Below are 21,853 nucleotides of genomic sequence, written 5' to 3'. Positions count from 1 at the left end.
CTAATGGGATTCTTCGGGACTTTTTTTTCCTTACTCAGGACATATTGAGGATACAAAATCAGTTGAGTTTGCTTCTGTTGCAATTTGTTCAACCTTTTTTCATAAAATGACTGGACTACAAGAGAATATTACATTTGGCAAACAATTTGGGAATGTTACTTTTGTATTTTCTCTGAACATTCCGAAACAGTTGCACAGTTAAAAACAAAACAAAAAAAAAACAAAAACAAATGCTAGATGAACATCTCAAATGTTTCAGGAAAAAACGTTTCTAAACAAGTTCTATGAAGAAAAAAAATCCTTTTGATTTTTAAAATGGGCATGTTTTTAAAACACTGTTTGATTCATTAAACAAAATATTTAATAAATTAAAGGGGTCATGAACTGAGAAATCAAATTTCCCTTGATCTTTTGACGTATAAGAGGTCACTGCACTATAAAAATAATCCAACTTCTTGTAAATATTCGATGAACTAGATGAACGTCCAACTAAAAAGTTTCAGGAAAAAAACGTTCCATGAATGTTGTATAAATAATGTTTTTGTGCTAAGGTTTTGAGAACATTATTAAAAACCAGATAACTTTAAATGAATGTGTTACTGGAAGAACGTTTGTTCATAACTTTGAGAGATCCTTGCCAGAACATTCCCTTTTAGCTACATTTAACATAAAATCTAAAAAAAAGTGAGACATGCTTTTAAAAAGACAATGATGCAGGACTACAGTTATGAAATATAGTAATTAATTACATAACCATGAGTTTTTACCTCAGTCAGAGCACAAGAGAGTCCGATGTCTTCACAAATCGATTCCTTCGTCTTTATTTGTTTCCAATATATTCCAAATCCAGATATGGCTCAGTGTTCGCTGTCTTCCACAGGTGTAGAGCAGTTCTTTGGTCGGGTTATGTGTAGGTTGGCAGGTTTTAAATGGCGAGCAGTGGACGGGCCCTTGGTAACATGTGGAAAGCGTGTCATTGGTGGAAAGTCTGAAGGGTCACAGCTGTAGATGCATCCATTAGTTCATCATTTGGTGACGCCAATGTCCCTCCATCACAACGGGAGAAGGGGGTTTAGACGGTGAGGGTAGATCCCTCTGATGGAGGGCTGTTTGTGCAGGTCTAATCCTATAAAGACTCACTTTGGTGGAAGGATTTCAGGGGCGTTTATTTAATAAAGTAAGTCAATAGGTGAGGAGCAGGGGGCATGTAAACGCCACCAACATCTCTGGCCTGAGCTTGGAGAAAGAGACCTGGGGGGTTTCCAGACACAAACACAGCTGCTACCATACAACATTTCCTGCGGTCCGAGAAGATTTCCTCTTTACCACACGCGTCTCTTTAGGATGGTCTTAAACTATAGAAATGTGTGTGTTCAATGACACTGTTGAGGAAGAACAGCATAAAGAGCAGAATATGCCCTCCCATCCATCAGTAAACTGTAAAAAAGTTATAAAGTAGTGCTGGGCAGCGATTAAGAAATGTTTGCATATACATATATATACACACACATTTATATTATATATAAACACATTTTTCTTAAGTTCATGCATGTGTGTATTTATATATACACAAAATAATTATACACAGTATGCATATTATGTAAACACAAACTTTTACTTGGGATGCGATTAATCGTTTCCCAGCACTAAAATAAAGCAAATGCTACTTTTTAACCAAGGTATTTTGTTTTACAAGAAAATACCATTTCAGTTTAATTCAATGAGTTTTTTTATTTGTACAAGCAATTTCTGATTGAAATGGTTTCTAAGTAAATCCTACACCAATGTTTTTTCAGTACGCAATATTAAGCTTGAACGACTGACCTCAGAAGGGAAGATGTTAAAACACTTCCTCCAATCTCAGATTACCATGCAGAGTCACTATAAATCAAGTTTGACTTTTGGAAGAGTGCAAACAATGTGGTTCTGTGATGCTTTTGAAATGCTGATCTACTTGTTTGAGCAGCTCCATATAGTGACCAGGGTCAATTACAGTTAAAACGATAAGAAACCAAAACATAAAATGTTGTCTTCCTGGTAGGCGGCTCAGTATATTTAAGACCAAACAAGAACATTACAATCTCTAAGTTTGATGTTTAACATCAGTTTGATCTGGAGGAATAAAAAAAGAGAATGAGATGCTGCTGGTCGTTTTGTCAAAAGTGTCTCCATCTGAAACTGGCAAATGAGAAGGATAGGGTCAGGATATATACACTGAACACAGGTATCCAGGATCCAGGCACACTTTATTTGGCAACACAGGGCAGAGGCAGGTGAGTAATATGGCAATAAATCAGATGGGAAGAACGGGCAGAAGAATGACAGTCTTAATACTTTCTCACGATGCAGGTGGAGAATGGAGATAAACACACCTCAGTAGTGGGAATCATACCTGTCAACATTTGGGTATCAAAATACGGGAGACCTGGGGGGGGGGGGGGTTTCAGTTCAATCACATGCGGTTTCATGTCATCTATACACGTCGCCAAATCATAGAAAAATTAATTTAAGACAGTTGTATTCATCTTAACAATATAGTCAATATACAGAAAAACAGATTTCTAAAATAAGGTATAGGCCACAAATCTGTGAGTTGGCTACAGTTTTCAAAACTGAACAGGTGATGTTGTGTAATATTCAGTTACTGTAAGAAACCGTTCCAGCGGGTGGAGTTTACAGGTACTGAATATTACACGTCGCCCGTAGCCTACTCCATTAACTGGAACAGATTTTCAATGGACCTGAATATGTGAAATATGGGAGTGTTGACAGGTATGGTGGGGATGGAGTTCAGTATTGCACATAGATTTCCTCAGGAACAGACGTGGAGAAACTGGAACACACTCTGGAGAAATGCAAAGAACAGGTGGAGTCTTTAAGGCCAGACATTTGACTGAGGTGTGTGCTTATGTGGTGCGTTGATAATGGTGTAATTGATGACAGGCACTCGTGATTAGTAGTGTGGTGACAGAGATCGCTGTGTGGTGGAAGTGAGAGCCTGGCTGATCTGTGACATTACCCCCCTCTCCATGGTCCGCTCCAGCGGATTGGGGGCTCAATTTCTGGTAGGGCAGGAGCAGACGAATGTCCCATGTAGAGAGCCAGACAAGCTGTCCTGGATGGTATACCGGTGTGTCTCCTCGTCTGACATCTGCAAAGCTTTTATGTCTGCGGTGCTGCGGAGATGGTGATGAGCCTCATCCCATACCCTCTCGCTCTCCTGGAACCAGTGGTTGATGGTAGGCATCTCTGACAGCTCACCTGACCAGGGGAACAGTGGAGGTTGGAAGCCAAATATGCATTTAAAAGGGGTGAGGTCAGTGGAAGATTGTCGGAGGGAATTTTGGGTATACTCGGCCCAGGCGAGGAACCGGTTCCTGGGGACTCTGGCAAAAGGTCCAAAGGAAGTGGTTGATCTCCAGCACTTTCCTCTGTTTGACCATTGGTTTGGGGGTGGTAGCCGGATGTCAGACTGATGGTCACACCTAGGAGCGAGAAGAAAGCTTTCCACACCTGTGATATAAATTGTGGGCCATGATCCAAAACCATGCCAAAATTGATACCAAAATTGCAAAACACATGATTGAACAGTGTCTCTGCAGTTTCCAGGGATGTGGGAAGACCTTTCAAGGGAATCAACTTACAGGCTTTGGAGAATCTGTCTATGATTATCAGGATACATGTGTTCCTTCCTGAGGTTGGTAGATCAGTAATGAAGTCGACTCCTAGGTGTGACCATGGGCGTCGAGGAAGGAGCTTGCCAGATGGTAGGTGGCGTGGGACCTTGGAAACCGCACACAGTTGGCATCCTTGGACGAAACGCCTGATGTCACTAGCCATGCCAGGCCATCAGTACCGTTGTTGTTGGAGCGAGAGGGTTTGGGTGGTCCCCCAGTGGCCAGTACCCAAAGAAGAATGTGCTGATGCGATGACACTTGGGGACAAATGTGTGATCAACGCGACACCCCGGGGGAGCAGGCTCTTGATGGACGGCTTCAAGGAGTTGTTCAATGTTCCATTGAATGGGATTAACGAAGTGTGTTGATGGAAGCACTGGTTCAGGATCTACGGTCGATTCAGATGAAGCGTGGAGTCTAGACAGCATTAGCATGGATATTCTTGGAACCAGGACGATAGGAGATACTAACTTGGAAACGAGTTAAAGCCCGTTGGTCTTGAAGAGGATTTAATCTCTTTGCTTCTTTCAGGTATTTACGGTCAGCAAGTACCACAAACAGGTGCCGAGCTCCTTTTAGCCAGTGCCTCCACTCTTCTAGCACAAGCTTGATAGCCAGGAGCTCACGATTACCGATGTCGTACTTTTGCTCCACCGGGGAAACTTCTTGGAAAAGGCGGCACATGGAAGAGGTTTGGCTGACTTCTACTGCTGGGATAGGACTGCACAAACTCCAGTTGTGGATGCGTCGACTTCCACCAAGGCGCCTTTGTCAGGGTCGGGATGGCGTAGGAGTGTTGCGGTTGTGAATGCAGTTTTCAGGGTTTGCACAGCTTTGTTGGCTTCGGGGTTCCAGCACAGAGACTTGGGCCTGCCTTTCAACAGTGATGCGAGTGGTGGAAGCGTGACATTCGGCCTCAGTCAAATGTCTGGCCTTAAGGAAAGACTCCTTTACCTGTTCTTTGCATTTTTCCAGAGTGTGTTCCAGTTTCTCCACGTCTGCTCCTGAGGAAATCTACGTGCAATAGTAAACTTCATCCCCACTACCAAGGTGTGTGCATCTCCGTTCTCCACCGGCATCATGAAAGGATTAAGTCATTCTTCTGTCAAAATTCTGTTTCATTGCCATATTACTCACCTGCCTCTGCCCTGTGTTGTCAAATAAAGTGTGTCTGGAGCCTTAATACTGGTGTTCAGTGTACATATCCTGAGAGAAGGCCAGACCTCTGTCAGGATATATACACTGAACATAGGCATTAAGGATCCAGACACACTTTGACCTCAGAAGGGAAGTTAAAACACTTCCTCCAATCTCAGATTAACATGCAGTCACTAAGTCAGTTTGACTTCTTGAAGAGTGCAAACAATTCTGTGATGCTTTTGAAATGCTGATCTACTTGTTTGAGCAGCTCCATATATTGACCAGGTTCAATTATAGTTAACTAAAACAAATACTAAAACTAAAAATAAACATAAAATGTTGTCTTCCTGGTAGGCAGCCCAGTATATTTGAGACCAAACAAGAACATCACAATCTCTGTCTAATATCAGATTGATCTGCAGGAATGAAGAAGAGAATGAGATGCTGCTGGTTATTTTGGCAAAAGTGTCTCCATCTGAAACTGTCAAATAAGAAGAAAAGGAAAGGGTCAGGATATATATACTGAACACAGGTATTAAGGCTCCAGACACACTTTATTTGGCAACACAGGGCAGAGGCAGGTGAGTAATATGGCAATAAATCAGATGGGAAGAACGGGCAGAAGAATTACAGTCTTAATCCTTTCTCACGATGCCAGTGGAGAATGGAGATAAACACACCTCAGTAGTGGGGATGAAGTTCAGTATTGCACATAGATTTCCTCAGGAACAGACGTGAAGAAACTGGAACTCTGGAGAAATGCAAAGAGCAGGTAAAGGAGTCTTTCCTTGTTTAAGGCCAGACATTTGACTGAGGCTGAGGTGTGTGCTTATGTAGTGCATTGATAATGATGACAGAGATTGCCGTGTGGTGGAAGTAACAGAAAGGTTCAAATGGTCAAATCTTGAGGAATGGATGTATTAAATTATATTGTAGAAAGTATGAAAAGAAAGTGTCTATGGTCTACCAAAGCGGGCATTACTGCAAATGATGTTCGGTAATTTAAAACAAATTAGTCATTTATAACATTATAAAACCTTGGTAAATAAATGTATCAAGATTTCAAAACATAAAATTAATTTGACTTGTGTATTGCTGCATTTACAAGCCACTGCATTTGGGTTTAAAAAAAAAAAAAAATACCAGAATATTGTGTTTCTTAATGTTATGGTGGAAAATGTTATGTATTAATGTGATGCTTGGGAAAAAAAACAATAAACCATTTTCAAATAATGAGAAATAACTTAGTGTTAAATAAAACTTGTTTATAGAGACTTGGATAGCATTATTCAAGGTTTATTTGTCTTGCTGGACTTATTTTACCAATAGACTTGTAGTTTAAAGTGCAGGGAAACCGAATGTTAAACATGAACTTTAATCCAAAACAAAATGTCAACAAAATGTCTCAAACAAGTGACGAATTAAAACTGAGTAAGCATAAAAGTACTTGTAATCTTAAAACACATCTTAAATTTTTTTTTTTTATTATATATATATATATATATTTTTTTTTTTTTTATTATTTTTTTTATTTTTTTTTTTATTGCATTATCTTAATATTGCACACATAACAGATTACTGCTTTGGGGATTTAAGTGTTTATCATTAAACTCTCTGCAAGCCAGCATGATGAAATACACAAGCTAATAATTAACCATAACAGCCTCATGTTACATGTATACTGATGGCCTACTTTTGTGTGAAACCAGCAGTAACAGCATCAGCTGTCTTTCCAATCAGTCTCACAATGTGATTCACTTCAGCTGTCAGAACTTTGTTACTCCCTGTTGAAAAAGTGCATATGAGCTGTATCGATTTAACATATGCGAACTGCATTTTAAAGTTTCTACATCTGGTCTTTTCTTTTAATTCCTTTTTGAAGATTCAATTCACCATAAATACTGGTGTTTTCTGGTGTTTCCCTGTGGTCTATAATTTTATCACTTCAAACGTTATCAAACTCATCTTTGATCAGCAAAATTACATATTTAAATGTTTTTTCCTTGAAAAAAATATTTCTTCATGCCTTAAAATATCTTGAATGTAACTCGACACCCTCGCCTCATTTAGTATGCGCGGTTCTATGAATATGCAAATGAGCCCCGCCTCCACTCACTCACTCAGCTCAGAGATCCACTGGTTGACGATGACACGTTGATCTGATTGGTTACAAGGTAGTTTGTGACGTCAGAAACACCAGCGATTTCAAAGCGTGTTTTTGAGACTGTCTTTGGTTCACTGCAGTTTTAAGGAGGAAATACTCAGCAATGCTGTCGACTTATGAACTTACACATGATTTGTCTTAAAGCGTATTAAAAACACCACATAGACACATAAACAGCTGGATTTTCACCACAGGATTTCAACTGGAGTTACCTTAGAAAATATCTTTAAGATGTTTGACTTCATCAACAGTATAACTGTGGAATATCCACTGAATTTTATCCTGTTCACACATTTTGTTTTATCTGTCTTACCAGAAAGTGTGAACATTGTGTCTGATCTATAGAAAACATACAATAACATGCAATATAATAGTGCGTGGAAAATATAAAAGTGCACAAAATTTTAGCTGCTAATAATCTGACTATTTATCACATTTGAATTAGAGATGTTGCGATTGGCAGCTATATTTGCCATAATGGTTTTACAGAATGTTATTCAACATACATTATGGTATATTTTACATAATTCTGTTCATTTCATTGTTATACATTTTAAACTTAACATTGCATAAAGCATGCAAAAACTGTATATTCTATATTTTATTTGTATAACTGATATAGTGCTGCTTCAATATGTGTGCCCAAAACTATAAGTAGCATTGTTCTGTAAAAATATTGATATGATTAAGGGAAAGCTGAGGTAAAAGTGTTCAGGAAACGATGTGATAATATGACTATGGAATTGGGCAGAAAGAAAAAATGTACAAACCTTCTAATTTTCCTTCCTGACATCTGCAAATTTACCAAATTGTTTTTTTTTTACATATAAACATGTAAATATATGTCTCTGAATAACATGAATAAAACCACCTTGAATTTGCCACATTGGATGAAACCACAACTTTTAAAATAGAAAAAGAATTTGTGATTGGCTGATATATTTGCTGCTATTAGTCAGCCTGGGGAATTATATTATTTTGAGTAAACCCCTCCCTTAATATTAATATTAAATAAATGTATGGTTCATATTAGTATATGATAATTGTTAAGATATAACAATATATGTGCCATACAGACTAATATTGTATAGGCTATTCATGTAACTTATATCATGGGCTACAGTACAGCGTAAGGACATGAATGAACATATTAGGGAAAGAAAATAGACATTTAAGAGGGACATGTGGATGAAATGTAAGATAGCATTAAAAAACACACAAGCACACAGCAAGTACAAGTTAGCCCGAGGCTACGGTCTCGGACAGGGCATCAGATGTCTTTTTGCCGCCTCAGGATCGTAGGTTTGCAGTGGCTTTCTATCGGATATAAAAAATGGAGATGAATTTACAAAATAACTTGACTATTAAAACACAAAAAGTAATAAAGTGTTCAGTAGGGCTGGGCGATATGAGCTAGAGCACTGTAAAAAATGATTTTTTGGTGAAGTAAATACTACTGAAAAAAAACAATGTAATTTACATGAAAAAGTTAGTTCAGGCAAGAATTAAAAAAACGAAGTAAAATCCATATCAGTACTTAATTCAAGCGAGTAGAAATGAAAGCGTAAATATCAACTCAATAAAATTAAGTAAAAATTACTCAACTTTTCTGATACTGGGGTTCCCATCATGCAATGGACCTTGAATAATTAATGAGGTTAATTTTTCACTGGTTTCCAGCTGTATTTACACTGTTTTATCATTGCTTTTGTTGTCAGGATTAGTAACTTGCCATTTTGTGACATTTCGAGTAAATTTTCTGCTCAAAATGACACATTCAAACACAAAAACGATCCATCAAATGTTACCGTCATTGTGTATTGTCTACCAAGTATTGAGGTCTTTGCATTCACATGATGCTTAACATCTGACTTGCTGTAGTATAAATTACTTAGATAATCTAAGTAAAGCACATACTATAAATGACTGGAATAATCCAATATTATTGTTTGAGTGAAATATAATGCGAAGGAAATTTCAACTAATTTGACATTAATCAACCTTTTACTAGCCAAGGTAAAATTACTTATTTTCTGTGTTACTTTCACTTACTGTAACTAGGTTAAGTAAAGTTTACTTAATTCCATATTCCAAGTAAATTTAATTTAAAGATTTCTAATTAAAGCTACTGATAAATATGTTTAGGTTTTTACTTGGCAAATCTTTGTAAATTTACTAGCATTTTCAGAGTGAAAAAAGTTGCCTAGCTTTTTTCAAGTAAATCCTACTCCAAATTTTTTTCAGTGAGGGTGGCCACCCTTGGTCTAAGCTTGGCCACACCTTTGGCCACCCCTCTCACAACTGCTGTTTCTGTCTCTTTTTTTATTGACAAAAATTGCGTTTTTTAAAACGCTGAACCGTCTCTTTAAGACCAAAAAAAAACGTGAGACTTTTCAGACGCACAGTCCAACTTCACCTCAGCGCCAGGCGCAAGTCAAACGAGTGCGGAAATGTGCAAGTGCCGAATGAGCTTCAGCAGAACATCAGACAGTGATATGCACATAGTAAATATAGAGTCAATCTTTCTCAACTGGTGGGTTGCAAGACCGTTTTGAGTAAGTCGAATAGGGTGCAGTCAACAACAAACTTAATTCTCTTTTTTTCTGATGCTACTTTTATTTTAGAAAATGTGTGTGAAAGCCTGTCAGATGCTGAGAAAAGCGCGTTGTCCTTATTCAGTTGGCTATCTTCGGTAAGATGAAATGTTGTCAGGCCAAATGTCAGTAAAACTAACTAACTTTCCTGTCATACACTGTAAAAAATTATCATAATTTTAACGGTAAAAGACTGTAAAAATGCTACAGTGAAAAACTGTTAATTGGTTAACAGAAAGTTTACGTACTATATACGGTAAATAACTGTGATAGATCTAATGGTACATTTAATGTAATTTTACTGTAAAATACCGTTAAATTTACAGTTTTTGAAAGTGAAAAAGAACAACTCATTGTATAATTTACAGTGAAAAAAACGTAAATTGACATTCCCACAATTCCCTGTGTGACACTTCACATTTGATGGATTTTTGTTGAAATAACTGTTTCTTCATAGTTTTCTTCGTTTTTTTCTAATCAGTTATGTACATTAGGGTTTTATGTTACATTTAATGTTGTTAAATTAATGTTTATTGCATTTTTTAAATTTCATGTGTGTTACCGTGATGGTGTTTAATGTTTGTGTGAATGACACTGTGCAGCTGCTATAGTATTCACTCTCTTGTGGAAGAGCTGCTTGTGATGAGCTTTGATTGATCATGTGACTATCATCACTGCTGTGATTGGTGGTTATCAGTGTATTATGGTACAAAACAGATATTAATACTTCAATAGGACGGTAAATTCACATTATATCAGATAATAAAATACAGTTTATTACTGTAAATTTTAAGTTAAGTCTGTAAAACCAATAACGGGTTGCTACCGTATTTTTGACGGTAAAGTTCTGGCAACCACAGCTGCCGTTTTTTTACCGTAAAAATCACGGTTAAATGTTTTACAGTGTACGGCTGACAGCTGTTGTACTGTGCTTGCGGTAGTTCTGTCGTCAATTAACTCATGTAAGAATCAAAAAGGCAATTAAAGCTGTCAAAACTGCATGCATGTATTTGTTATATATATGCGTCACAAATATTATGCTATGTGAGATCACAATATAAGCCACAAACTGATATGTAATGTTTTAATGTCCAAATAAATGTGAGCACTGTGCATTTGTACTAGAAGATAGGCATTCATTTTGCGTTCATTTGTAAAGGACAAACAGAAATGGATAATTTTTAAATCCATAAAAGGTACTATACGGTTATCCGGACCACACGTGACCACACGTAAATGTACTATACGGTTAACCTAACCCTAACCCTACCCAAATAGGTGTGGTCCGGATAACCGTATAGTTCCCCATAAAATAACTAATTTTACATTCTGGCAACATTACATTATGAAAAACATAACATTTTACATTATGTGCTGTTGACTTCCGCCTTGTTCACATTCTTGCACATGAGGATTCAAAAGAGAACTTTTGTTTTTCTTTTTAATTTAGGTATGATAGAACTGTTGCAATTATTTATTTTGGCAACTAATATAGAAAGTTAAACTTTTTGTTGACAAACTCAGAATTGGTTGAAGAGTTCATTGATTATATAAAACGCATTGAAGGCTGAATAATCTTTGGACTACAGTAGTTATCTGCATGTTATCTCATCCATGAAGATGCAACAATGTAGAACAAGCTATTGGAGATTTTGAGAACCAGAACCAAGCTAACTGAGCAAGTTGAACTTTAGCTATAGTGTGTGCCCTTTTATTACTATTTAATTCATTTTAATATGAGGTGGTGGGTAATAATAAAAAATATAAAATTCACTCAGATTCCTAATCCACTACTATCTCAATGTACAATGAAGTACAAATTAACTGTATTCAGTTGTGTAGGCACTAAAACAGTCCAATACATTATAGTCAAATTATTTTTTATGATAAAATAATCAAGATTTCTGTGCCACCCCAGACTGGTTTCGACTTGCCTGGCCGCAAAAAATCCTGCCTCCGCCACTACTTATTTTATAAAACTTTAAAAGCGGAAAGCTCATTACTCATTCCTGGGAATACATTTGGGAAACATACCCGTTTCGTCCCATGGCTTGATTTCATAACAATATTTGGATGTAATATTCAGGTCCATTGAAAATCTGTTCCAGTTAATGGAGTAGGCGACGTGTAATATTCAGTACCTGTAAACTCCACCCGCTGGAACGGTTTCTTACAGTGACTGAATATTACACAACATCACCATCACCCATCAACATTCGCCCCGTGGCTCAAAAGGGACACAACAAAAATAGGGACACACGAGAAAGCCAAAATAGAATGCAAAATTTATTAACAAAATAGAAAAAAACTATGTATAGCCTACAATACATGTGACAATACAATACTTTGGCGATGTGTATAGATGACATGCAACCGCATGTGGTTGAACTGAACCCCCCCCCCAGGTCTCCCGTATTTTGGCACCCAAATGTTGACAGGCATGTATTAACCTGTTGCAAGAAAACTTCGTCTTTGGCCAATCAATCACTTTTTGGATTTGGTGATTTTCCATGAAACGTGAATTATGGATGTCCAGAGGCATGAATCTCTTGCTGTAGATTTTTAGCAGAAATCTGAAAGCTGAAGAAATAAACAATTCAAATTATGCAAGGGGTCAACACACCATATTATTTATCACTTTACTTGCTTACACACAAGGTACTATACACAGTGTTTTTGTGTATTAAGTCAAGTAATATATAAACACATTCTATAAATATGTAGGCTATTATAATCCGACATTTTCATCAGCCTTTGTGGGTATAGTAGATTTCTTTCTTGGCGTTCGTTGAGAAGTGCTGGCCATCGTTCGTTCTTTCATTCTTCTTACTGAAGGAACGGCTCTTCCTTCTTTGTGGAGGAATGATAGAGAAGATGATCTTGTCAGGCAAGCATGTTTTAGTCTATAACGTTTGAGTAAATGTCCTCTTTTGTCATTGCAACTTGCATGCCCACTGCATATGCATTTCCACTTCGTTTAACCTGAGTGAAGAACAGATCCAAGTTAAAAGGGTATCAGAACAGTTAACATTATTTTTTTACAGAATTACAGTTTTTTACGATTGCTATGACAGATTTTTCAATACTTTTAACAATTTTCCACAGTTAGCACTACATCCGTCTGTGTAAGCTATACTATTAACACATTTCTTGTTGCTTTAACACAAAATGGATACAATTAACACAAATTTAAAATGCTTGAACTTCTTTTACACACAAGCTCAAACAAGACCAAAACAATGGATTTTTACTGCCAAATTTACCAATGCTTTAACACTGCCTATAACACCATGTTCTAAACCTAAACTTACAGGCTAAACTCAAGGTAAACCGATGTTTATATTGTGAATTGAAACACAAATATATCACCTGTATTTTATTCTATTGTTAAACAGCTGATTGAATTATGCAAATATATGTGGCAATACATGTGGCCAAATGCAGAAGACCGGGCAGATTAGAAGATGACTCTTTTTTTTTATTCTTCTGGTGCTTTTTCTGTTCGTATATTTCGTATTTTCACATAATAAATGGCAGCTATATTGCATATTTTTGTTATCTTGCAGTAATGTCCTTTTGCAAATAAAGTCTTTATTGCAGCAATTCTGTCTCTGTCTTCGTTTTTTCAGTAACCGTACATTCTATAAAGCACTCTGAGATGGGTCTTTTTTAATTGAATTTCTGCAGCAAAAGACCTAAACCCAACAAAACAAACATGAAGAGAGGCTTCACAACACAAAACACAATCTATGATCAATACAATATACTGTCTGTTGTATAGTGGCATACCTGACACATATAAAATAATGCAGTTTCTGTACTTCCATCTGATGTTAGTGTTTTTATGACATTATGCTATGATTTGAATAAATCTTCCTGTTGGACAAGAACATATGTCAGTGTTTTGAAAAATTATTTGATTTTGAGACATGTTTGCAGTGTTTTGGTAGCCAGTGTATTGTTACTAGTGTATTATTGTATTTTGAAAATTAGTGTTGGAGTTTAGTTTACAATGTGTGATTTTGAGCATGAAATTAACCGTTTTGCCAATTGTGTGTTGTAGGTGTGTTGGTGCGTTAAGAGTTTAGGAAATTTGTTAAAAGTATTGAAAAAATTGTCATAGCGAGATTGTAAAAAACTGTAAATATTTCCACTAAAATAAATATTTCAGATATATCTATTACATTTTCAGTGTGACAATCAGAATGAGACGTGTTTATTTCGCGGCCCATTTCACAGTGTTTATATTACAATTACACCATTTTTCCTTTACATATTTCAAGATTGTCGAAGTAAATAACTTACCTTCATTCCACAACACAAAACAAGAGCGCAAAAATCCGTTGAAATTGCCCGCGGTGGAACAAAGTGCTTGTGTTCTCCGCATGCGCCTGCTTGCTATCCTCTATAGCGCATGCGCAAATGAACCACATTTTCGCTGAACAAAAAAGCTATGCATAACAGGTACATAACAGAAAGTAAGTAAAACTCAATAAAAATGAGTAATGTCAACAGAGCAGAAACAATTAAGTAAAATCATCTTCAACTATAGCCTAAGTTACAGTTTTTCTCAGTCGCTTTGGTGCATTTCTCACATCACTATTTACATTTGCACAACAGTTAGTTCAACCTCCACAACATTTAGTCATCTGTGCACATCATAGTAGCAGTTTCTCATTCCTTCCAACAAACTGCAAATGCTTTTGGACATGCATCAATTGCTTTCATACAACTCTCTGCTTGTTTTATAACATTATCATTTGCTTATGTCATGTCAGTCAAAATTAACTATACTTGTGAATGCCGAATAGTCATTCCATATAAAACTAATAGTCCTCATTTCATTGCTTTAGTCATTACATACAAAAATGTTGAACTAGTTTTCAAAATCTGTCAAGCAAATTTTACACATTTTTTTAAATCTTTTATTTTCCTGAAAATGTCTCCTAAATTGAACAATTTCTCTCAGGTGAATCTCAGCTTTCACTGATGAGGAACGTCTGGATGTGCATGAATGATTACAGTACTATGTATGTTGTATGTTCAGTTCCAGTATGTCCTGCAATATTGTTTACAGTTGCACAGCTCTACCCAAAGGGAGTTTATGTTTGTTGTAAATAAGGGTGTATTTTTTCTTTTGCACAATGCTGTGAACAAATTAGAATTGCAAAGAGCATATGCAGTAAAAATGTGAAACATATTCAGTGTCTTGTACTCAGTTACCTCACTAAATACAGTAATGTGTAACTTTACTGTATTTTTCAAATGGCTGTGCAAATAGTATATAGTGCGGTCTTGAGCATTTTCAGGTAGTGTCACCAAGATCTGACTTTTTTGCATTGGAAAACATTTACAGAGTAAACTGTCATAATGAAAACATGACAAAGCCATTTGACTATCTTGTTCATTGACAATGGTGTCAGGACTTTTCATCTTGATGACACTGACACTTTCATTGACACGAATACTTGCTTTTGAGGAATGAGCTATCCATTTTGAGCAAGTGACACGCTTTTGCAGGTTATCAACTAGGTTTTGCAGTTTGTACTAATTGTTTTGAGAACTGCATTAACTGTTGTGCAAATGTAAATAGTGATGTGAGAAATGCACCAAAGCGACTGAGAAAAACTGTAACACGTCACATTACAAGAACGTTTATAAAAAACACTCATCATCTCATCTCTCAATGATATCCTCAAAACATTTTCCTAATGTGACAGAGAGAATGTTCTTCTTTTGTTATCATGAAACATTGGGACAATGTTATATTGAGATCATTGTACAACTTGTTACCTCAGAAACATTCCCAAAACATCCTTTGAATGTTGCAGTTAAAATGTTATATCTTAGTTTACATTTAACGTTATAGGAACATTTTTTAAAATGAGAAAACATCCTTAAAATATTCGTTAAACATTACATTCAAATGTTTTCTTCAGAACATTAACCAAACTTGTAGGGACTGTTAGTTCTAAGAACGTTCCCTGCTAGCTGGGTGACCATTAAACCTGCACGGCTATTTACACAGTGACATTAACTGATGAATATCACACTTTTCATGCAGTGTCATCTTTTGCCTTTGTTCTTCTGAAGTTTTATGACCTTCTGCTGGCCAATCACCTTCCATTCAAGAGCAGTGGGTGGCTGATAAAAGCAGAAACATCAGAGCAGTACGATTCATAAGTGCACTGCACCAACTGGCTGATCGAAACAACACATTGCAGCTGTAGCAGCTTCCAGGGAATTTATCAAGCTTGTAAACTTGGAAACAGTCACTGAGGGTAAGCTCATTCATTGATTTTTAATATGTGCTGGTATCATTTGTCGCTCCTTTTTTATTCTAATTACAAGGTGAGTCACTGGACCTTCATGCAATGGAGGGTTACATAATAGTGCAATTAAATCGACACTGCAGGAGAAAATCTTAGAAATAGATTGTGACTATATGGAACCAAAGAAAAAACAAGAAGATTATGAAAAATGTTACTGCTATTGGGAGGCAGAAAATCAATGTCAGCTTCAAAACAGCCCATTTCAGTTGGAGGACGACTGTGGGGTAGTTAATACAGCATAATAGTTAATCTATTTTTCATCTTAGTCCGAGGAAGAGAGAGGTGTTGGTTCACGCCACCCTTGTATCTTTATTACTATAATTTGGTACAGATTCTCTGTACAAAGTACGCACCGCTTCAAAGAGGGAGACGCTCTAAAAATATTAAGATCTGCTTAAAAGCACGGCTAAAATTAGATTGAAATGTTTGCAATATGTTGCAATATAGATAGATAGAATTATACAGACAGACAGATAGACAGACAGACAGATAGATAGATAGATAGAATTACACAGACAGATAGATAGATAGATAGTTAGAGAGAATTACAGATAGACAGACAGACAGACAGACAGACAGATAGATAGATAGATAGATAGATAGATAGATAGATAGATAGATAGATAGATAGATAGAATTACAGACAGACAGATAGACAGCTATATAGATAGTTAGATAGACAGGCAGACAGATAGATAGATAGATAGATAGATAGATAGATAGATAGATAGATAGGCAGATAGATAGATAGATAGATAGATAGATAGATAGATAGATAGATAGATAGATAGATAGATAGATTGGATTTTGAAGAGTCTTGGCCTATTTGAACCGACAATGTAAGTCTATGGGATGTTAGGTAATTTTAGCATAAAATCAAGTCAGAAGGTGTGCAGATTTTGGTGGTCATAGTTTTAAAGCTTAGAGTTGGAATTTTTGTTTTTAGAAGAAGATACAGAATGAAGGTTTATGCTGATCTAGGCTGTTTAGTGCTGGTTTGGTGTTTGAGTAACTGGTCGAGAAGCAGTAGCTGATGAACTAGCATGGCTGGTGTAGCTGTTTAAGGTTGATGGGGACACTAGCACACTTATTATAAACAAAGATTTCACCTGAAAACTAAAAAGATATGAGATGTTCTAAGAGTTGCTTGTTCATTTTGCAGGGGCCAAGATGTGGCTCTCCTGGATTCTGCTCCTGGCGTCTCTAGCAACGTCCTCCGCTTCGTCAAGAACACGGGAATGGGCTCAACACGGAGCTTTGATGTTTGCCGATCTCACTCCCCGAGAGATGAACGCCGTGAGAGACTACCTATACTCCTGCAGCGAGCTGGGCCTCACCTCGGCGCGAGACAAGTCCCTCAAGAAGAACAGCATTCTCCTTATGGAGCTGCATGTTCCCCGCAAACACGAGGCGCTTCGTGCGCTGGACAGAGGACAGGCGAAACCTTCCCGGCAGGCACGTGTTGTGGTCCAGTTTGGGAACCAAATGGAGCCGAACGTAACCGAGTTTGTTGTTGGTCCCCTGCCCTTCCCAAAGTCCTACCATTTGAAGACGTTCAAGGGTGAGCGCCTCATCCGCTTCGAGTCGAGGCCGATCTCCTCTGTGGAGTACGAGCACCTGAATGGGGTTTTGGAGAAAGTCGGAGCTAAAGCAAATAAGATTCTGCAGGAAAGCACCGGGTTTACTTTCGGCAACTGCACCGATCGCTGCTTGACCTTCTCGGACATCGCTCCTCGAGGTTTAGGGCCAGGAGAGAGGCGTACGTGGATCATGCTGCAGAAGTTTGTGGAGGGCTACTTCATCCACCCCGTGGGCTTCGAGGTCCTCGTTAACCACAAAGACCTGGATCACAATAAGTGGACTGTGGAGAAGGTGTGGTATAACGGACAGTATTTCGATAGCGTGGAGGAACTTGTGGAGAAGTACGAGAAAGGGACGATCTCTAAATTCAAGCTGCCGGAGCATGACGAAGAGGATCTTTTCTCTACTTACATTCCCCGTGGACACATGAACACACGGACAAACATCCATGGAGCAAAGCTTGTCGAACCCCAAGGCCGCAGATTCCAGGTGGATCAGAACTTTGTGGAATATGCTGGATGGTCTTTTGCCTATCGGGTTCGCTCTTCGGCTGGGTTGCAGATCTTTGACCTTCGCTTCAACGGGGAGAGAATCGCTTATGAAATCAGCTTGCAGGAAGCCATCGCTTTCTATTCTGGAGATACACCGGCCGCCATGCAGACCAAATACATTGACGCCGGGTGGGCGATGGGCACTTCGGATTATGAATTGGCACCTGGGATCGACTGTCCAGAAATTGCTCATTTTGTAGACCTTTACCATTACTATGATACGGACAAACCTGTACGTTACAGAAACGCTCTCTGCATCTTTGAAATGACCACTGCAATTCCTCTGAGAAGACACTTCAATAGCAACTTCCAAGGAGGCTTTAATTTCTATGGAGGCTTGGAAAATCACGTTCTGGTGATCAGAACCACATCGACCGTGTACAACTACGACTACATCTGGGACTTTGTCTTCTATCAGAATGGTGTAATGGAGTCTAGAGTGAGCGCGACTGGGTACATCCATGCAACGTTCTTCACGGAAAACGGATTGAACTATGGAACCAGGGTTTACAACTATGTACTTGGGAACCTGCACACCCATCTTATTCATTACAAAGTGGACCTTGACATTGCAGGTGAGTTGTTATCGGTGTGCAATCTGAACTCTATTTCTCAATCTGATCTATTTTGTGATCTCTGTGCAAGTTACAACACAATAGATGGTGAATTGGAGCTGATTGCATAATGTGTTTCACTTAATAAAGACCTGATCTGTCTATTTTAACAGGGAGGGACAACAGCTTTGAATCCATTGATCTGAAATATGTTAACTTTACCAACCCCTGGAGCCCAGAACACACCGTCTTGCAATCGAAGCTGCATAGGACGCAGCATGAAACTGAACGTAGTGCTGCCTTCCGCTTTGGCAAGAAGTTTCCCAAATACCTGCACTTCTACAATCCCAATCAGAACAACAAGTGGGGGCATAAGAAGGGCTATCGAATCCAGTACAACTCACATGGTAACAGTGTTTTGCCCCGGGGCTGGAGGGAAGAAAATGGTATTACTTGGGCAAGGTAGGCTCTCGTAATTAATGCAAAAGTTATAAAACATTTGTCTATTTGCATTCTGTGGTGCAGTTAAGCAAATCTTCATGATTTTGTTGATTGCAGATACCCACTGGCTGTAACCAGACACAAGGACAGCGAGGTCACCAGTTCTAGCATCTACACCCAGAATGACCCTTGGGAGCCTGTTGTTTCCTTTGAGGGATACATTCGCAACAATGAAAACATTGTCAACCAGGTACACAGATTGAGACTTGTAGAATTACTTGACCTCCAGTTGCAAATAGACCTTGCTCAGCTCAAACAGGTCCTCACATGCACTAAAAGTAAACACAACACAACATAGTCAGCATTTACACAGGTACATAAATAAAATGTGATGACGATAAACTAGTACCGTCTTTAAATAGTACCTATTCACAATTTGATATGCCAAACTGCTAGATTATCAGATATTTAATCAGATGAACCACATGGTTGTAGGAAAAGGAAGTGATGTCATCAGAACTGCAAAAAACAAATATAAGTATTCTACTGAATTCAGTGTCATAAACAACAAACAGATCACTGATAGCATCAATGTGCTACTATAATTTTTATTAATATTGTTAGGTTTATTATCTATATTTTCCATTTTAATTTTAGTTAATTTTTTTTTGCAATTTTGTTGTCAACAAAAATGTCAATTTGGTTGATTTAAAAAAAATGTTTTTTTTTGTCTACAGTTTTTTCAGTTTGACTTTTATTTTAGTATTTCAACTTTAATGAAATTAAAATTTTAAATGTTACCTTGGCAACTAACTAAAATAAGTTAAAGGGGTCATGACATGTATTTTTTTATTTGATCACTTATAATAGTAATAAAGTTTTTTGCATAAGTTTCTTTTTAAACTCTGTATTACACTTTGCAATCTGCTCCGAACAAACATATAATCCTCTGACGCGATCTGGGACGCCATTAAAATAAACCATCCACTGAGATCCTTCTGAAATCTTTACAGAGACGCAAACCAGCTGTTTAAACTGGACGATCAAAGCGAACGTTCTTTCACTACTCCATTTGTCCTGTTGTCAGCAGATGTCAGAAACTGAACACACATCTGTATACTGTATCAGTGTAGACAGCACCAGTGATTATAATGGCTATTTGCTTTTGTCCCGAAGCTCACATCCAGTGTAGGCAAATTTCAGAACAACCTAATACCAGTGGGCGTGGCCTATGGTGCGATGATGTATAACTATTCGTCAATGTTTTGCGATGGAGGCGGGCATATGCAAATGTATAAGCCCATGTGACGTCACAGATCCTGCAATATCAAAATGAGCCATTTTTGGAGCTTTATTGAATAAATGCTTTTTTTATAGTGAGAAAGTTTTAAGCTATGAAACTTGCAGCATGTTAAAATAGTACAAAGACCTCTTATCAAATTTGATTTCTCATGCCATGAGCCCTTTAAGGTTTTATATCTTATTTTATACAGATTAACGAAAATGTATTTTAATAGTTTTAGTTTAAGATAATAATCCTGATTGGTAATATGTAAATTACTAGATAACGATATACAAGAATTTAAAAATGCACAATTGACAATTGCATATTTCTTTGCAGGATTTGGTTGCCTGGGTGACGGTGGGATTCCTACACATTCCTCATTCTGAAGACATTCCCAACACAGCAACTCCAGGAAACTCGGTGGGATTCTTCCTACGTCCCTTCAACTTTTTTGACGAGGACCCCTCGCTAGCGTCCCGCAGCACGGTCATCGTGAGGCCAGATGAGAAGGGCCAGCCGAAGGTTCAGAGATGGACTCCAGAGGTCGTAGGTCACTGTGTCTCAGACAAGCCTTTCTTCTATAACGGCACATACGCTGGTGTCTAGACAGAGACTGAGCTCGTTTCATGTCGTGTTGGTGTTTTTGTGCTGCTGTATGTAAAATTTAGAAAAAGCAGAGTTTATCAATATAAATGCTAATTGTGTGAAATATTTACAACCATCTGAACAAATGAACCTAAAATTATTGAAATGTATACCTTATGAAAACCTGTATCTTTGTCTGACATTAAATATTTTCACAATTCAGAACGGTTTGTGTCTTTTTCTGAATATGAACCTCTTTGTCACATTTCAATTCATAATACTTGATCAGGTCTCCCTGGAAGAAGAGAAATAATTTATATATTATTATATAAATAAAATAAATAAATAAATCAAAAGAAAAATACAAAATTATATTTTGCATAAATGTAATATTGATATTTATAAATATTAGTTTAATTGCAGATGAATTGCAAGGCATCAATTAGAATTATTTTTAAATTTAGATCATTAAGGATCTTACTAATTTTTGTAGAAATGGTGATGATAATAAACAGATTTTCTGCGTTTCAAGGTTCAATAATGTTTCATAACACTTCACGAGTCTTCGTGTGATACACCTGCTGAAGTGTTTTTGAATATGAATGTGTAATCATTTCATGTACTGAGGGTACTGTGTGTTTATGCTGGTTGTCATGGTAACCACATTGTGAGATGAAGTGAGTACCCTTGAAGTCCGTAAGTGAGAGGGATGTATCCATGGACGGGGCTTATCATCAGAGAACATCCAGGATTCAGGATGCTGTGTCCGCAAGCGCATGGATCCAGCTGTCTTATATGGGCCGAGCATGAGCGGGAAACAGGCTTCTTACGCAAACAGCCTCTCTGCAAACAGTCCACCATTCACCTGCAGGGTCTCCCATGGAAACCTATAAGAGACGGCAGGAGAAAAAGAGCTTTATTTGATACACATTATCAAAATCTTACAATA

General features: G+C 37.5%; 2 protein-coding genes across 2 annotated transcripts in view; one reads left to right on the top strand and one right to left on the bottom strand.

The window, feature by feature from the left end:
* sspo (SCO-spondin) overlaps positions 1 to 4,756 on the bottom strand; it is a gene marked incomplete at both ends in the record, with an annotated part of 134,412 nt that extends 129,656 nt beyond the window's left edge. The window contains 4 exon segments of the mRNA XM_079863328.1: positions 3,129 to 3,261; positions 3,354 to 3,485; positions 4,217 to 4,443; positions 4,632 to 4,756. Of these exon segments, the coding sequence (XP_079719454.1) occupies positions 3,129 to 3,261; positions 3,354 to 3,485; positions 4,217 to 4,443; positions 4,632 to 4,756 (617 nt within the window).
* Positions 4,757 to 5,362: 606 nt separating this feature from the next.
* On the top strand, positions 5,363 to 21,127 carry aoc1 (amine oxidase copper containing 1). Its single transcript, XM_079863222.1, has 6 exons — positions 5,363 to 5,589; positions 15,669 to 15,856; positions 17,070 to 18,614; positions 18,767 to 19,055; positions 19,152 to 19,284; positions 20,656 to 21,127. The coding sequence occupies exons 3-6, from the start codon at positions 17,078 to 17,080 to the stop codon at positions 20,923 to 20,925; spliced, it is 2,229 nt and encodes a 742-aa protein (XP_079719348.1). The 5' UTR covers positions 5,363 to 5,589; positions 15,669 to 15,856; positions 17,070 to 17,077; the 3' UTR covers positions 20,926 to 21,127.
* The last annotated feature ends 726 nt before the right edge of the window (positions 21,128 to 21,853 follow it).

Source organism: Squalius cephalus, assembly GCF_949319135.1.
Source record: "Squalius cephalus genome assembly, chromosome: 25".
Lineage (NCBI taxonomy): Eukaryota > Metazoa > Chordata > Actinopteri > Cypriniformes > Leuciscidae > Squalius > Squalius cephalus.
This window is presented reverse-complemented; position numbering and strand designations above follow the sequence as displayed.